At 37.6% G+C, this 19,531-nt stretch overlaps 1 protein-coding gene across 8 annotated transcripts in view; it reads left to right on the top strand.

Moving 5' to 3' along the window:
- Positions 1 to 18,694, top strand: part of ptprt (protein tyrosine phosphatase receptor type T) — a 336,999-nt gene extending 318,305 nt beyond the window's left edge. For all 8 annotated transcript variants that reach the window (XM_080890788.1, XM_080890791.1, XM_080890787.1 and 5 more), the window contains 9 exons: positions 2,728 to 2,882; positions 6,717 to 6,852; positions 9,257 to 9,406; positions 9,555 to 9,728; positions 9,821 to 9,952; positions 10,342 to 10,467; positions 12,526 to 12,689; positions 16,644 to 16,779; positions 18,235 to 18,694. In XM_080890788.1, coding sequence (XP_080746914.1) covers positions 2,728 to 2,882; positions 6,717 to 6,852; positions 9,257 to 9,406; positions 9,555 to 9,728; positions 9,821 to 9,952; positions 10,342 to 10,467; positions 12,526 to 12,689; positions 16,644 to 16,779; positions 18,235 to 18,288 — 1,227 coding nt within the window. In that variant the 3' untranslated portion in view covers positions 18,289 to 18,694. The remainder of the gene's footprint in view (positions 1 to 2,727; positions 2,883 to 6,716; positions 6,853 to 9,256; positions 9,407 to 9,554; positions 9,729 to 9,820; positions 9,953 to 10,341; positions 10,468 to 12,525; positions 12,690 to 16,643; positions 16,780 to 18,234) is intronic.
- The last annotated feature ends 837 nt before the right edge of the window (positions 18,695 to 19,531 follow it).

Here is a 19,531-nt window from a genome sequence, read left to right as displayed (position 1 = left end):
TACTGGTATGTCGCCATGACATTTAACCTCAACTTTTGAGGCTAAACATACAGTCTCTTTTTTATTTTCTATGGAGGGTTTGAAGTGCTGGACTCATATTTAAGTGATTATAAGGAGGACATGACAGCATAAGGGATTGTTGTGGACAACAAATTCCAGTGTCAGGATGAACTCCCCCTTACGGTGATTCTAGGCTGTTCCAGACACCAAAACAAATTCTAACAATAAAAGATATGTAAGGATTGTTGATGTCAAATAAACCTTTCTAAAATGTTGTCACACAGATTTATATATGTGTTTCTTACAGAGCAGAGGATTTGCAAAGTATAAACTTGCTAAGACAAGTAACGTGAGTACCAGTGAAACTGAGACTGGATTTAAAACGCATTTGAAAATGAGGGATAATTTCAATCCATTAAAACATTTATTTTTTATGTATCTATTGCAAGTGAGGGTTAGAGGAATAGGGAGAGCTTTTAAAGTGTTCTGAGTTCCTCATCACCAATTTCCAACATTTCAATACCAGTGTTTTATTTTTGTTTTCTTTTACCCGTCTCTGTGTCTCTAGCTCTGTTGGACTGTTGTCTATTGATTTAGAGAAGTAATTTTAACATTACAGGAGTGCAAATCAATGGAAAGTCCAGTTATCAAATCGCCTTGCGGTCTTCAGTTTTTTTCCTTCTTTCTCACTTCAAGTCTCTGTCACATACGTCGCGTGTCCATGTTTCTCTCCTTGATCTTTTCCTTCCTCCTTTTTTCATCATATTTTTCCCCACTCCTTCCTCAGCCCACCACTTCCTACTCTCTTCCTTAACCTCTGCTCTTTCCCACTCAGTCTCAGGTTCTGAACACCAACCCCACTTCCTATGTTACCCGTGCTTCTTGGGTTATTATCAGATAGTCTGTCACAACAAATAATTCAATACAACCTTGTATATTACAGAGCCAGAATGGAAGACGCAGTTTCATTTCAACTCTATTCTTAGAGAGTAACTGAACTGGGGAGGACGTGACTGAGCCCCGTTTAGTTTAGAATAATATAATAGAATCGATCGGTTTGAATTATTAGAGCAGAAGAGTGCAGTATTATAGAAAAAAAACTGAACTGATGGAAGCTGAAGAAAGGATTTAAAAAATACATTTCTATATCCAGTGAGGAGAGATTCAGTTGAACCACCAGGATATGCAGGTCAGACCTCAAAATAGGAAACTTGAGGCAAGATCCCTCTTAGCCTTCTGATTGCCTCGTGCAGGTGGCATACACTTTCAAAGTTATACACTGTCAGAATACATTATGCCTTCAGAGGAGTCCTGAAGCTTTAGTATAAGGTGTGTGATTCCTTGGAATCATATTCCTAAATTAAAAAACAAAAAACAAAAAAACTTTTCACTCGAATTCATATTGATGAAAGAATTGCCGTGTTGGCTCTGTAACAATGACACAAAGGTTTCATTTCCAATAACCCCTGACTGTAGGATTCCAATGTGTTCTTTGTCATCAGATGATAACATTTCAAAAGAAATGGGCGGAAAAGAGAAAAATGTATAATGCTATTCCGAATTGTTCGGATAGGATTGGCTTCTGTGAATGTGGCCTTACTTTTCGCTTAATACGCAGTTTTCTTTCATAACTCAATATTGGAGACGATATATAGAGTCATAACAGATTTTTTTGACTTCCAGCCCTCAAATGCAGCCTGTCTGGGGATCCAGACTTAAAGTAATTCTGTTTCTTTATCTGATAAGCATGAACCTACTGCACACCACAGTCCTGAGACTGTATGTCCATGTTTCAAGGAAGCAATGTTATGTGAGACTTCACTGCTATCTATTAAGTATCATATGTCATTGTTAGCATCCTAATACTCCAATTGTAAGATGAGGAGATATTCTGTAGCTTATGTGTTTCTGGAAAGCACATCATGAAAATGTCAGGATCCTGTCACACACATGTTTTGTCATTTTGTTATTTTGTAATCTACACTTTTATATAGCAGATTGTTTCTCTTTATATCTAAGAAGTGGATTTTCCAAATTATGTTTTATCTTAATCCTTTTTATAAGCAACGGTATCTTGTTTATACATTTGAAACTTATTTGGTCTGTCATGCAGCAAAACTTTTCTCAGAAACAAATGTTGTTTAATTAAAACACATTCCATATTTAAATGTTTTCTGTTATCGCTGAGCACTTCATACAATAACAAGCAGTCGGATAATTGCTAGATATTCAAAATCTCCTTGTAAATTGGGCAGCTGAACTGAACCGTGGCATTTCTTCCTGCAAGTCTTTCCCAAAAGGGCCATCATGAGATTTGTGAAATCAATTAATCTTTTTGTAGAGCGAGATGGCCTTCAGTTTCCTCAAATCTCCCCTGTAAATTAGGCAAATGAGCCACAATAAGTCTTCCTGCCTCTCATTCCCCGAAGTGGCCCATAGTGCCATCTTGACATCCACGATGAGATTGATTTATTTTTCATCTGAAGAGGCATCAAGGCCCCCATATTCCTGAAATCCCTGCTGTAAATTAGGGTCCTGAACCATGATATGTCTTCTTGTCAGTCTTCCCCAAAAGAGCAATGAAACAGTTTGTAAGATTCAGCCATTTGTCATCATCAAGAGGCAAAATGGCCAACACTTTTCATGAAGAGACAGACTCTTTTCGTGAAACTGCCATTATGAAATATGCTACTTAGCATAACATCTCCCTCTGTGCATGTTTTTCAGAAGGGCCATCATGAGATCCGTGAACTCCGTCAGTTTCATTTCACCAGCTGGCCCGACCACGGCGTTCCGTGTTACGCCACAGGACTGCTTGGCTTCATACGACAGGTCAAGTTCCTCAACCCTCCAGATGCCGGACCCATAGTGGTACACTGCAGGTAAGTGTACTTACATAGAGGACACAGAGGTTTTGTACTGAAGATAAACTTAATTCCCTGGCGCTGCTGGTCAGTGGCTGCACGGGCAAGACAAGGACAAACAAACAGCCATTCAGATGCATAGCTCACATTTCTTGCTTATCACAGGGGAAGGCTCTAGGTAAACAGTAATGATCAAATGACTACTGGTATTTCTGTTACAAAATCATCTTTATAAACCTTGGATTGTTTTACAGCATTGGCCTAATTGTGATTTGGCAGATCTGAAAATATCCATGTTTTATTTTTGTGGTCTTATGAGTCATTTTAAAAGGCTTCTGACTAAACAATCAGTTTGGATAGTTTGTCAGAAGCCCCAAAATATAAGACTTTATCTCAACCTAAATCTAAGAAGCAGTTCTTTCCACAGGCTTTTCTTCCAGTACTTTTTAAAAAAAATTTTTTTATGGGTTCCCCTTTTCCTTGTCAATTAAGACAATAGGGCAAGGTATGATTACTGTTGTAATCTCTCAAACACGTCACCCTTTCTTTTCCGTAGCTTAGATCAATAGTGCTAACTTTTAGAAAGTGAATAAAAAGTTTTAGGTTAAAAAAGAATTTCATCTCCTATCTTCTTTCACCCATACACCGCCATGAAGAGTAGGAGGGGGAAAAAGTGATAGTATTAGGATCCCCATGGTGATACTATATTTAACCTCAATGTTCTGTTCTTTATGGGATGTAACAGTTCACTTCTGGAGCCAGGTGCTCAGCTGGCACAGGCATTAAAAGGTCAGCATTCTGACAAGCTATGAAAAAAAGGTTTTGAGTAGATTCCTCATCTTGTCTCAAGCATTGAAATTTAATTATTCATTTCATGGCCCACCTTGATACAACACATAGCTTTAGAGTTTTATTCCCACAAAGGGAATAAAATGACTAACCTTGCCATGGTTAGTGCTTAATGGAATCAAAGGACCATCATACTATATAGCACTTTTTCTAATCTCGCAGACCTCACAGAGTGCTTTAGACTACAAGTCACATTTAATCATGCATCCATACAGTGATTTATTCTTTGCACTTTAGCTATCACACATAGCTGCCCAATTTAGAATGACCAGTTAACCTAAACATGCATGTCTTTGGACTGTGGGAACAAGCTGGACTACCAGGAGGAAACTCAGAAGATGCAGACTCCACACAGAAAGTCCTATACAGTCACCATTGTGATTCAGAGATGAATGGGTACAATTTAACCAGAAATTGTATGTGGAGTACAATATAGATTTTTTTTTTTTTTTTTGCTGGAATGAAAGATGCTTTTGTTCAGTTAACTAAAACTAACCATTTGGATAAGTCTTTGGAGCTTCCCACTAACAAACAGCAAACCTGGTTGCTTGGCAGTCCCTTGCCAAATTAGCCATTAGACAGTAAAATGATGCATGAATATTGCTTTATCTGTATATACTCAAGTTGCCATCTTTTTAGCAAATACTATAAATCAGCGTGTCTAAGGTTTGGGAAAGATGTGTGTTACAACTAAAAAAACACTTGGGATTATTAATAATGGAAAAGTCAAAAGAGACACACACTCAAAGAACAAAATTGGACACACAAACAGAGAATGAAAAAAAAACTGGATGGACAAATGAGGCGAGCAGACACATAAAAGACAGCCAGTAAAAGTATGTGGACAGACAGGCAGGAAGTTATGGCAGTCACTTCCAATTTCCGGGGGCACTCTGATGCTATTGGCCTGTGTCATGAGGCTTTCAAACACGCACAAGCACACACACATAGAGGCCCAGCAGTATTCTGGTCTCAACATTAATCACAGAGGTTGACAGGTAATCTGCCGAGGCGCCCCCTCCTCTTCTCTCTTCAACTTTCTATCTTTCCGTCCCTCACATCTTATCTCTCTCTCTCTCTCTCTTTCTTTCTTTTCTGTTTCTTCTCTTGCACGCTCTCTCGCTCTCTCTCTTTTAGCTGTCTCTGAAAACTGTCAGCGGAATTGTAAATTGAAAGATGGGTTTTTCCCCTCCCTCTACACCTCATTCTCTCAGTTTCCGCTACATCCCTCCATCCGTGCCTCCTTTCCTCCCTTGATATCTCCCCCGTGACGGCCACTTCTATCACTCCCAGTCGCTAAACTCGTCCAACCATTCCCTTTCCATCCCTCTTCCCCTCGCTCTTTCAGTCCATCCATCTGTTGGTTTGCTTGTCTGTCCATATCTTCCCTCCAGGCATTGGTGTTCAGAATGTGTCGCCTCAACACCTGACATGGGCTACTAAAGTCTCCACATACTTATGCTTGTCAGTTAGAAAGTAAAAGAGAGCAATAGAGAAAGACTCTGCCTTCATACTAAACTCCATTAACATTGCTGAGATTGCAAAGTTAATAGGTTTTTCTGAGTTACAAAACTCAGAGGTTTCACAGTGTATTTCTAAAACATAGTAATAAGATATAGGATACCTAATTTTAATTTTATCAGCCATTTAAGTGAGCATTTACTGATCTGATAAGAACACAATAGCCCAGAGTATTCATTCATTGGAAACAACTTAGAGTATTTTTTATTTATTTTACTATTTATTTTACTTTTCTTCTGAAAAGAGTTTAAAACATCAATTTATTACAATTACTGGCAATTATATACAATTAATATAGGCATAGGCTCCAGCCTATTCCACTATTGGATTAGTGGAAGAAAATGGATCTTTCTCATACTAATATCATCCTGTACTACTACATATAAATATGCTTTTTTTACCTGGCTGATGCTAATTTCCATCTTGAGGTGAGAGAACTCAGAATTTAAGGTGAGGTTCTGAGTGTGTTATACCTGCTGGAACAGACCCCAGGTGTGGCTTAGCTTAGACTCTGTGAAGTCACTGTATCTAGCAAAGAAATGAATCCACCATGCCATATTTTTTTTCATTTGTCTTTATAATTGACTTGATAACAGTTGTATTTACTAAACTACAAGATACTCCCCCCCCCCCCAGTTTGTCAGTGTTCTTAGGGACACATTTACAGAGAAAAGAAAATTAGCATAATGCTGCAATAAAATAAAAAAAAGAACTTTGACGCGGAGCGGAAAGTTGTGCAGGTGAATTAATATCAGTGCAGCAATTTATAAACACAGATGGACTCATTTCTTTAAAAAAAAAAATGATCAAAGCAACCTATCAAGACTAATGAGATGCCTGGGATGGGAGACTGCTAACTTCACAAACGTACAGCACAGAAACACTTTATAACTTTAACACCTTACGTTTTAGCATACATTTCGCTGCCAAAACAAAAGAGATATTCAGACCAGGGAGAGAAGCAGGAAGACAAAATGATATTCTCTGATACAAGGGCAAAATCTTCAGTCAGATTCTGACCTCACTCAGGGAGTGCTCAGTAAAACTGGGAAGCCGTTCTCTGGATGACTCCAGACAGCTCAGACAGAGTGCGGGATTCATCTTTTCCACTGCATAAATCTGTGTGTAACAGCCCATCACCAATTTTTGTGCCGTGAAAGGGAAGCTCCTACAAATACCTATGCAATATGGCTGCCCAGAGATCTGACTGCATCGTTTAAAAAAAACAAAAGAAAAAGAAAAACACTACAAATTATTAGAAATAAGTCTGTATGTTAGTTGCATTACCCAAAATGTCAGTGTTGAAGGGTTAAAAGTGATTGGTCTTACTGAAGGATATGAACAGGTCTCTGTTGTAAATGAGACATTGTGTCTCAGTGGGACTATCTGTATAAATAAAGGTTAAGAATAAAACAATTAAGTTGTTCATTATTACAATTTTGTTAGATTGAGAGTATCATGTTTGTTTATGATTGTCTCCAGTGCCGGTGCAGGGAGAACAGGCTGTTTCATTGCAGTGGACATCATGTTAGACATGGCGGAGAATGAAGGCGTGGTGGACATTTTCAACTGCATCCGAGAACTAAGGTCACAACGAGTCAACATGGTTCAGACAGAGGTAAGTGTAATTATGGAAAATAGATATAAATCATAGGCAAAATATCAATGACCATGACAATTTGCATATTAATGATCAAGCAACTGACCTCACAGCCCATTGTTCATTCAGTGCGCTGGTTTCAGTTATTGTGCAAATGTACTGTTTATAAGATTGGGGAAACCTGCAGTCAGCTGAGACTGAAGAAGTCACTTGGATGAGTGACGAAATATTGAAGATGCTACGTCCACATGAACAGAATCAACCTTTTGGGGCATAGGCAAAATAATATCTAAACACAGATGATGTTGAGTCTAGTTGGTCAAAACAAGTGGGTGTTCAGGTACGGCAGGCTGCTGGCTTAGACAATCATGAAAAGTTATGCATTATGGATTTTTAATTTTTCAAATAAAGTGTGGAGATTTTTGGTTCATGTTAAAATAAATCACCAGCACCTATTGTAATTATTACTGACTTGAGTTCTACAGAGGCTTTCCATCAAATTTTGATGAGCACATACTGGATACATTAACAAAGCATCTAGATACATTGCACTGAAGAAAAAACAACATTAACGTTTATTCCCTTTCAGTACCATACGTCATTTTGACTGCAGTTGTAAGTTTGAGATGTAGCATCGCAAAAAGTAAGACAGTATGGAGTATCCCAGGACTTCTAGCAGTCATCTATGATTTAATGCAGTTAGATTATTATATATTGAACATTAAACATTAAACATTCCCTGAATATCAGATGAAAACTAGTACAAAAACTCACACAGATATGGTATGCACCCAAACAAACACAAATTCAGACATAGACAATTTTAGGAGAGTTTTGTGTCAATATGTGTATGCAATAGCTGGTAAGGAATATCAGAGATGAGATGTGACACCCCAGTCAAATGGATTGTATTAATTTATTATTTCTATAACAGATGACACGGGAGAGATTTGGTATATTGTCTGGTACTAGGGTAGTCACAACTATACAACAAGTTAAGATTTGAAGTGGCCAAGCATAAATCAGCACTGTTCAGTATTCCCAAAATACGGATGTTGTTTCCTAAAACGTTCTGTCTTTGCTAGCTGGGTACTTGGGTTACTATCCTTTACATGGTGTCGTAATTTGTTCTAATTTAGTACTATCAAACGTTTTAAAGAGTCTGCATTTTCAAATGTTGGGTATTCCATTTTGGAACAGCAGCGTTCATTTCTTTTCTAAAGCTACCTTAAGCCGACCTAATCCGTTCCGCCTCTGCATTCCATTTGTGTTACTGATGAAAACCTTGCATATCCAAAAAGTCAACTTTTCCAGGAATAAAGAAAAACAGCCTCATTTTCAGACTGACAGCTCAAGCTCAGAGTATGAAATTGACTTTTGAATGGGTTTTAGAAGTGCCAGGTTCAGAAAAGTTACCTAGGGCATCACGTTGAGTGTTTTCAAATGACAGCAGTGGTATAAAAGCTAGTTTTGTGTATGTGTGTCTGTCTGTGCACATTCACGTGTGTTTTTATGCCTCTTGATACCAAGTTAAATGCATCCTGCCCTGTCTTTTGAATATGTGTGGGAGCAATTTGTGTCAGTGTTGAAGCTGCTTGATGCTATTATAATCCTGCTCCACACAACACAAAGCAATTAATCTTTTAAAAGGCACAGGGGAAAGAAGAGTGTGCGTAAATGTTTCAGTGAGTATGTGACGTGCATGTGTGTATACATGTGTTTTTGCGCGCAAATGTGTCTGTGCATGTCACTGGCATAGGTAATGGCCAGGAGAGGTCATTTCAGTGATGCTTTTAAAGCCTCTTCTCTGCTCCAAGGGCAACAATTAACATTCAACAGAGAGAGACCGAGAGATAAAGCGAGAAGCAAATTGAAAAAGCGAGAGGCAGCAGACAAACACAAGTGTGAGAGGAAACAAGCAACAGAGAAATAAAAACGGAGCCAACCCCAGATAAAAATGCACCGATAGGGGGACAGAAAGAGAGATAGAGGTAAATTAGCATGCACGGTGGCTGCTGTAGCTCATGGTAGCTGATGCATTTAGCGCAAGCTAGTGATTTGGAAGACAAAGAACATACTTGAGCCAGACCACAGAGGCACCACTAGCAAAGCACTGTGCCCTTTTAAATCACTTTCAGGCTCCCACAAAAGCACAAGCATGCAAATAATATTCATACACAAAGCAAACAAAAGTTGTGTTCACATTGGAATGTTTGAGTTTGTTGTCAGCTTGAAAAGACTTAATGCAGCTTTGCCCGACTGCATCATCTATTCCAGAGCTGTCATTGCTTACAGCTACTGTGAGGCACTGTGGTCCAGTCCAAGGGCTACAGGCAGGTTCAGTGCTGTTTGCTTGCATAAGCCAGTTTTGTATTTCAGTGAAAGAAATTTTGACTCCAGAACTCATTTTGCTTTGGTGCAGGAGCAGTATGTGTTTGTTCACGATGCCATCTTGGAAGCATGTCTGTGTGGAAACACAGCCATACCAGTGTGTGAGTTCAGAGCCATTTACTACAACATCAGCAGGTTGGACCCACAGACCAACTCCAGCCAGATCAAAGATGAGTTCCAGGTGAGCACGCACATTCACACCCGTTTGTCTTTTGTCATTTTTGGGAACACTCGCCACACGTGCATTTGAACAACACCCTAGCTGATAATGTGAATGTGTGGGTTCAAGTTAGATTGAAGGTTCAAATCATTGCTTTTCTGCCCGTCAGACTCTAAACATAGTGACCCCTAGAGTTCGTCCAGAGGACTGCAGTGTGGGTTTGCTACCCAGAAACCACGACAAGAACCGCAGTATGGATGTTCTACCAGCAGACCGATGCCTTCCTTTTCTGATTTCTGTGGATGGAGAGAGCTCCAATTACATTAATGCTGCATTAATGGATGTAAGTTTTTGTTTAAATGTCTGATTATGTATGTGTAAGCTTATCATACTTTGTATTGTGCTTTTTGATTGTTATTCGTTTCACCATTCTAGAGCCACAAACAGCCAGCGGCCTTCATAGTTACTCAGCATCCTTTGCCCAACACCATGGGTGACTTCTGGAGGTTGGTGTTTGACTACAACTGCTCCTCCATTGTAATGCTCAATGAAATGGATGCAGCACAGGTACAGGTACACACACAAAAAAAATCTACAAACATGTTCTGTACTTATTTTTGTCTAACTAACAAAAATACACTAGACATCAGCACCTGAAACTGACTGTACTATCAGATAGCCTGATGAATGTATCAGAGTTGATTTTTTTATTTACTCTATCACTTGTCTCTCCCATTTATTTCTATTTATTGCCATTTGTAACTGATTTGTAACATGGGCTACAGCAAGGATTCTTAGCTCATGGATCTGGCCAAGAAGTAAAACCTGTCCCACTTACTGGAAAGAAATGTCATGTGAATGTACTTGTTCTAACTGGTGGACTTCATTTTCTCCAACCCATTCTTATTTTCTGCATTTTGTCTTTTTCTTCCAACCTTTGTGTTTGTTTTCTAAAGTTATGTATGCAGTACTGGCCAGAAAAAAATTCATGTTGCTACGGCCCTATTCAAGTGGAGTTCATATCTGCAGACATCGACGAGGATATCATCAACCGAATCTTCAGGATCTGCAACATGGCTAGGGTACTAAACGTTTACATATTTAATACAGTACTTCTTTTATTTTATAGTTAAGTTATAAAAAATTTTATGAGATTAGATGTTTTGCATGTAGAACATCTAAACAGCTTCAGTTTGTCTTTAGTCGGTGTCCTGGAACACACTTTGATAATTTCTCTTTTTTTGTCTTCTCTTCTCCTCCTTGACAGTTTTCAAATTACGAGTTCATGGCTAGATTTTGTGGCGCATTGCTTAATTCAAAGTCATGGAGCGCCTTTGTGTTTTAAGGCCTCTTCTTAATAAAATATGTGTTGTGGATTTCAAGGGACTCTATTATTTGACAAATGAAGCACTACTTTCCTGACACTTACTAGGAATACAAAATGTGTTTAAAGTTCAAGTAAAAGCAATAGATAGTGAAACAGTATACCGTGGAACACACCATAACAATACAGCAAAGACATTTTTTCATTGCATGCGACCTTTACTACGCAGTAGGCAGTTGGCAAAAGGATATGCAGCAAGGCTACCTGAGTCCTGGTTTGGTGACTACATAGAAAAAATGATAGTGATGTTGAATGTGGTACAATAATGACAGTTGTTTTCTTTTTAACTCTACCTTTTTATCCTCCTCTTCCTTTTCTTGTCTTCTCCAACCTCTATGCACCTCTGTTCCCCTTTCACTTCTATTTCTCCTTTTCTTTTCCTTCCTATCTTCCTGCCTCTTCTTGTTACCCTCTTTTCATCTCATTTTCTAACTCATCCATGACCGCTCAACTCTAGTGGTGCCTTATCATCTGCATGTTCCTATGTATAGCACTTGGAGAACTCCCCGCTACCCTGCTATCTATATTCTCTCTCTCTTTCTCTCAAACACATCAGCGGTCTAGTGTGAAATGGCTCATATCATTGCCATAACAGCACATCCCACACTGCGAGTGCAGCTCCAGCCTAGCCGAGTCTCTATCGCCAATCACTTAGCCATCAAATGAGCAGAGAACAGTGAAAAAGTGGAAGGGAGAAAATGTTCGCAAGAAATACATGACAATACAAAGAAATAGGGGGAACAGACAAGTAGAATGAAGACACATAAATGCAGGGTACAGAAAATATTTTAGATTAGTGTTAATTGGTATAAGAGACTGGGTAATTTAGAGAAAGATGGACGTAGAGTAAAGGAGAGATGGAAGGGGAGAAAGTACATGGCAGGTGTACTGAAAAGACAAGGAAGGAAAAGTGGTATAAAAAATGATACTGCTGAATTTGTTTGGTTTGTGTGTAAATGTCAATGTGCATATGCATTTGTGACAAACATCAGTAAATCAGTCTGACAGTGATGGTGGATTTTGGTATTTTACTTGGTGCATGCCACTTGCCTTGGGCTAGACGACTGAAAATGTGCCATGTCTGCCATGAAATTGAATTAAACATAACAAGCTAAGGTCTTTGTTGAATCCAAGCCTATTTCTTTTGAAAAGACATTTGTTCAAAACCAGGAACTAATTGGAGCACAAAAGCCTGATTACATACAAAATGTGTTTTATGTATCAGTTTAACAAAATACTTACTTGGGTGGCATGAATGGCAGTGTCTCACTGGAATAAGGTCCTGGGTTTGGATCCAACGACTCGTTTTGTGTCCATCTCTCTGTATTGGTATTATGACTAGCAACCTGTGCAGGGTATGCTGCTTTTTGCCCTTTGCCCAGTGGGATAGGCTCTAGCCTCCTCATAGTCTGTAACCAAAAAAGTGGCTAAGAAAATGAATGGATGGATAATATTACCAAATAAGACCACAACTGAAAAACCAACTCTGTATTTGTTATAGTTGACCAGCTTTTCATCCAACTTTCCATATCATTTAAGCACAAACAGACCTGTTAGATGCAGATATATTTTCTAAAGTGAGCCAATGGGTTTCATTGGCCAACTTTGGTCTTAATTCTGAAAAACGGTAGCTTTAGCAATATCGCTGTGCATGAAATTGAAATGGTTCCATGGAATTACAGCATGATGTTGATTGTTGTGATAACAGCTATATCAGCAGTGATCAAAACCCTAATCTTCACGTTTCTCTTCTTAGCCACAAGATGGTTACCGCCTGGTGCAGCACTTCCAGTTTATTGGCTGGCCAGCCTACAGGGACACACCTCTCTCCAAGCGCTCCATCCTGCAGTTGGTCAGGAGATTGGCTAAGTGGCAGGAACAATATGACGGAGGAGACGGGAGGACTGTGGTACACTGCCTGTAAGTATAGTCACACAGACACATGCAGACACAAATAATAGAAAACGTGATGAAATAGTAGACTGGAACAGTCACTGCTCAGTGAGATAACAGATCAACATAAATGGCAAGACAAATCTTCCCTTAGAGTGTATGTTTGTGACAGACAGAGAGGGAAGATGATTATAAAGTAAGCTGTGCACTTCTATAAAAGAACACATACACACTTTTAAGACAGATATTCACACACAAAAACACACTTTTTGTAGTTTTTGTACATGTTGAGTACCATTTCATGCTTTATGTTGTTCCACTTATCTGTCAAATATACACATGCCTCAGACTCAGCATTAACCTTGTGCTTGAAAGCCATATATATTCACTATTGATGTCAAAACGTCTGAAATGTCGGTTTATAAATGCTGTGAGACTTGTTATGAATTATCTTCGTTAAATATAAATGAGGCTCATGGCTTAAAAAGCCTGGAATGTGTCAAGTTTTAAAGAGGTCATCATTCATCTCTATTGTTATGTTTGGCTGTGCTGATGCATTATGGATCACCCACACGTCTGCTTGTGCATGCTACATTCAGATGTCCAGGTTTATTCAGTGTTTGGTACGGTGCTACTACTACTTCTGTTTGTACCAAATATATTTTAAACAACACTACACAATGTTTATTATACTACATAGATGAATGTGTGTTGGTATAGAAGTATAAAAACATAGCTCAGCTCGATACGAATTCACCCTATTTGAGCAGAGCAAATGAAGCTGATAATGAGGGAAGGAAACAGAAGCTGTAAAATCTATAGAAGAGAGAACTGCTAACAGTAACGTGTGTACACAGACACTGCCTATCTGTGGTGCTCATCCAATCAGCTCTCTGTGTAACAGCTCATTGGACCAATGAGGTATTGATGTGGGGTTTTTTGTTTTTGTTTTTTTAACAGTTTTTTGCTTATTAGCCTTTTCTTTCTTCACGTAACATAAAAAGAGGCAGACGTAAAAAAGAATAATTTTCATATCCTAGTTCTGAATTAAATTTACAGATTGTAAGTTATTTTTGAACATTTAAAAATAAATGTCCGTTATAAAATAATCTGTCACTGTCAAATATTTTGTAAAGCTCTCAGTACATGGCTATGACTGTCATCCTTTTTCTGCCTGAAAGCCTAAATGGTTTAAGGCTGAAGCTTGTAACAGTCTACACTGCTACAGAACAATGTGCAATTCAGCTATTAGCCCTTATATGGAGAATAAAAGTTTAATAACTGGTGTCATATATGTTAGTAATCACATGCTTTGACCTTCATTTCAAATAACCCTGTCACCTATAGATATAGATATGATATTAATTTGAGTAAACTCTGTCAATCACTATAAATTAAATGCTCAAACTGGTATTTTAATGTTTTGGATTTTGGTTTTGGCCGCTTTAAATATTTCACCTGAAACTGTGGATGAAGTAAACGCTAAAAGTAACCAATAAACAGGGGATGGCATCTAAACAATTTGGACTCCAATATATTAAAATGATTTTTTCAAAGCTCAAATCACATACCATACACAAAGGCGAACAAGCAAATATCAACCATTTATAAATACCTTTAAAAGAAGTGCTAACCCACCCACTATAGTAACCCATCTCTTCAGAGAAACTGGATGCACAGCTAGGTCACTTTCTTCCTAATATGTTCATCAATTCAGTTTGTTTTAAACTTTAAGAAGATGTAGTTTGCCTGTTGCCAAAGAGTGACGCTACAATTTTAAACTTGTAGTTTGGAAAAATTTAAAATTAAAACATCTATGGGAAAAATTAATGCTTGTTGGTGTTTGTTAGTCAAAATGAGTATTTTCCTTGCCCCCTGATTGGCCAGACTTTGGGCAATTTAATTAAAACAAAAGTAAAATTTTCTAATTGCCTAGGGTTAGAGTTGTAGTTAGCCATCACTGATGATGGCTTATCACCTTAGGGAGTTGGACCATCACAGTTATAGTCAATACTATTATTATTATTATTATTATTATTATTATTATTATTATTATTATCATTATTATTATTATTATTATTATTATTATTATTATTATGACACCCCTCTTCTCATCTATCATATCAAATTTAGTGCAGTGTTATATTAACCAAGAGTGATGAGCCAAAATAGTGTTTTATCCATTTACTGATCTGAACACTAGCATTAGTCTAGAAACAAATTACAGCAAATATTCTTTTTAAATCAGCCATATTCACACAAGGCTCCTGTAGTCTAGCTAACACAATATAAGGTGACTGCAGTTGAAGTGGCTTTTTAATTTTGTTTGACGTCAGAGATCTGGTATGTTTCTATGAAGATGTAAAGGTTACTCACTTTCCTTGACTGTTACTGCTACTTGAGTCCTGACAAGTCTGAAAAGTTTCATTTTCTGGTTGTTGTTCAGTACTTCATAATGTTCATGTATTTTAGCCCTAAGATGTATTTGACAGGACTAATGTAAAATGTATTTGCTTTCATTTTTTCACCATTACCCTAGAAATTAGTTTCTGACACTGAAGCAACTGTCTGAAATTTTAATCTAACATGAAATCAAGAAGTGCATGAGCAATACTTTTGCTTTTTAGTTGACTAATAACCAAAGAAATTCAAACTAATGGGTGTATGTATGAAAAGGAAGAATTGCAAGCTTGCAGTCTGATATTATTGTATAAGTGGTTCTGAGACAGCAACAAAAACTTTCCATATTTATTTTTAACCTTCTGAAGTGCTTCTAAAAAGCTTAGATTATAGACTTTCTATAAAAAATTCAGTCACTATCACTAACAAAGGTATTCCGAGTAGACTGCAAGCTGTAGCCGCCTTGGCATTCCTAATGCAGAATAGGTAGGCAGTGGATGATTTTTCTGATGGCTGTCACTCCACCTCGCAGTACCTAAATGTTTTATTCAGTCTCAATACTGAAGGAATTCAGCTGGAACCAAGTGAGATGGGAAAGTCTGGAGCTGTTTTCATGGTGGGTGGTCTGACTTTTCACTGGCAGAGCACTGACTGCTGATTGGGGCATATAGCCAGTAAACACACAATATATATATATAATATATATATATATATATATATATATATATATATATATATACATAAATATGTTTGTGTTGCTGGATCACTTTATACAGATGGCCCTTTGTCATCTATATAAAATGTTCATAAAGGCTTTTATTATTATTTTGATTTAAGTCAAACACATTTATTCAAATTTCTAAAATCCATTAGTGGCCTCTTTCTGCATACAGTGGCAGGTTTCTTTGTACTGAATTCTCGCTCTGTCACTTGCTGTCACTCTCTGTCCCTTAAAGCCTTTTTTCTCAACTCACATTGTCATACTTGTCACTTTTAATGCTAAAGAAACATCTAATATCTCCAACTTGGCTTTCAGGATCCTATTTACTCTCTACAGTGACTTGTTTTTCTGAGAGCTAATTAAACATTGTTTAGCTTTGTAAATCTGCTTTTTTCCACATTCTGTCATCTATACAGGCTACAAGAAGGAATATAACAACATATATCACCAAACCTAATAATTTTTCCTTATATCCCCTTAAAATGTTACAGGTTACTAAACAGAAACCATTCGTTAAATACGTCACAACAAGCAAACTAATTTAACCTCTATAGCCTGTTTTATAAGCTTTATTAAATTTCCAACTAGTGTTTAGGGTCCATACAATTTCAGGACATTATCCAATGACTGTCCTGGATAAGCAGTTAGGAGAATACCCCACAAAACTTTTCTAATATTCTCTCTACACCTGTATCTTTCCTTCATCTCATTCCATCCTGCTTTCTTTTTGACCTCACTATGATTTTCTTGACCTCCAGCTATGTTTCCAAAATGGTGATGATGTTTAATACTGAAGAGCCTCTGTCTCCCTTTCTCTCTTCATTTCTTGGTTCTACTCCTTTGTTCCTCCTCCTTTACAGAACTGGTGGTGGACGTTCTGGAACTTTCTGTGCCATCTGCAGCATCAATGAGATGATCCAGCAGCAGAATATTGTAGATGTTTTCCACACTGTTAAAACCCTGAGGAACAACAAGACCAACATGGTGGAGACTATGGTAAGAAATCACAATACATACGTTTTTGTCTCTGTGGTAGCAAACATGCAAGTATTCCCACACTACCAAAAATTTGTATTCACATACAGACAGGTCACAGCTGTTTCAGTGCTTTTCTCATCTCCTTTGTAAAGAATTTCTCAATTTGTTACTCACACCCATGAACTAAAGCACACCTGCTCACAGATGCAAGGTAAATGGATTATAACAGGCAATGTTCAGTATTTGCCAAAGCTTTAGTCCTTTAGTGGTATAAGTGAAGATTTAATTGTGATTGGCTATGTTTTTTGGGGTTTTATTTGTTTTTTTTGTCACCATAAAGCAAAGATGTGGGTAAAAAGTGCTGGTGACCCTAAACTTTTTAAAAACTGGCTTTAAATTCCTAAAGGAGAAAAAGGTAAAACTGAGATGTCTTTGAGGTGATACCTCATGGTGTCATGGTGTTCTGGAGTGGCATAATATTCAGAGATATGTCAGAGAGTTGCCTATGGCACCCATATGATCTAGCTCCTCCAATCATGTGATTACCCAAAACATATTTAATGTATGAGAAGAATGAACCAGTCGGACAACTTGAGCAGGAAGAAAAAAGTTGTACAGAAGTCTTATTTACAGCTATGAAATTTGCAATGTTTTTATGATTTCTTTCTTTTTTATTGCCCAATTACCCCATCGATTCCCTTGGATTACTGTTTAAGAATAGCATTTATGTAAATAGTACCGGAAATGTTCAAATGTTTTTAGTTTGTTATCAGCAGCTACTTAATCTTGGTAGTAAGCAGAACAGCTTCGCACAAAGTGTTTTACCATTCAGTGAAATTAACAACAAATAATGTAAAGAATTCAAATAAGTATGGATTTATTTGACTCTTTGTTTCTTGTCAGTCAAAGATTAAAAGTGTTTCATTGTTCTTAATTCTTTGCCAAACATCCCAAACCATGAAACCATCTGGACATCGCACGTCATCACAGCTAGAGAATGATGACAGAATTGTTCATAAAGATGTGGCATTGGATTAGTTCACCCACATACTGCAGGCCAGCCAATCCAATCCTTTGCTGTCTGGCTGAGGCCAATATTATCTGCTATGCTGATAATGTTATGATTCTCAGTTCATGAATTATGACTCATTTTCATTGGTAAATATATGGAAATTGTGTTACTGTGTTCTATACTCGTCATCGTCGGTTGCATATTATGTTGTGAATTATATGTCACGAAATTTCATTTTTTGGTTTTGATTACAGTGCTCCAGTACTTTTTTTTTTATTTATAAATAAGTCAATATTTAGTAAATAGTTATGAGCGTAGAGTTTGGTTTTATTATACATGTTTGAAGTTTAAAGCCAAGCTGGGAGTGCAGCTATACATTTATATTGAGAGTTTGAGGGAAACAAAGCCAAATTTCAAGAATTTTCTGACTTAGCTTTGCTCGTTGTTTTATTTCTACACAGGAACAGTATAAATTCTGCTATGAAGTGGCTCTGGAAGCGCTCAACTCCTTCTGATTGGGTGTGGGCTAAACATCATATTCCCAATCGGCCATTTGTCGATGCCTGCCATTCTCAACGCAACACTGGGAAACACAGAGGGCAATACTGCTTTGTGTTGACCTGAATCCGACTGACTGAGCGTGCCTGTGTGTGTGGGTGTGTGCACGCACGTGTGTGTGCTTGTATTTGAGTGCATATGCACGTGGCTGTGTGTGAAGAGAGGGCATGCTTGCATATTTGAGGAAGTCTTTATCTATATGCGTGCCTGCAACAACACACACAACAAACCTGTACAGAAGAGGGAAAAGGCAACAAACATGCACACTGGTGATTTTAATGTCTGTTTGCTTCAGCAAGACTGGGGACTTTATATGCTTGTACAAAGAAAAAAAAAATATGGTAAACAAAAGACAAATGTTTAAAAGACTACTCCTCTATTTCTCTGTCCTCTCTGCTGGGCTGTGATGTGACTATTGTACAGTATTTCCTTTTTAGATATATTCTACGCCTTGAATGTTGTCTCCCTCTGAAGGCTGGATGCCCACTGGAAGATTTTTTTTGGTAACTCTCAAAGGGAACGGAAATGTACGTTTTTTTTGACCATGACTCACTCAGCTTAGTTAACTCTTTTTTTTTTTCTTCAAATTACATGCTGATTCCCTTTTGCCAAGTTAAAAGTTCGTTTGAATTATACTCGTAATTCTGTAATTGGCCTGAAAAGAAAATATGTTAGCATGGTTGTATCTTTTTTATAGTTTTATTTTCACGGAGTTCAAATGTCAGAAAAACACAAGAACAAAAAAATATATATAACCTACAATAAGTGGAGTCAGGGACACTGTGAAAAAAAATAACAGTAGAAAAAAAGGAAAAAAAAGAAACCTGCCTTAGATTTAAGGCCAAGTCATGTCTCTGTTCTAGCTTTTTTTCACTGGGACAGTGGTGGTTTCATAAATGCTTTTGGAAGGCTTAAAAAAGACAAAATTAAAATCTTATTGTGTGCATCCACCCTTGCTGTAAATAGGATAAGACAACCACAATCAAACAAACAAACAAACAGGCAAACATCAGCAACTGGTACGTTACAAATTAATGTGATTTCAAAACACTATAACTCTAAAAAGTTAATGTCACTGTGTTACCATACCACAGACCGTCTCCACAGAAATGTCAAAAAAGCCGACATATTGTTCGCATATTGCACATTTAGCTAATGCCGCCGCATTCAGAATAACTTTTATAAAATTTGACTTTTTTA

Source organism: Rhamphochromis sp. 'chilingali' (genome assembly GCF_963969265.1).
Source record: "Rhamphochromis sp. 'chilingali' genome assembly, chromosome: 9".
Taxonomy (NCBI): domain Eukaryota; kingdom Metazoa; phylum Chordata; class Actinopteri; order Cichliformes; family Cichlidae; genus Rhamphochromis; species Rhamphochromis sp. 'chilingali'.
The sequence above is the reverse complement of the archived record's forward strand: the minus strand, read 5'-3'. Positions and strand labels throughout refer to the sequence as shown.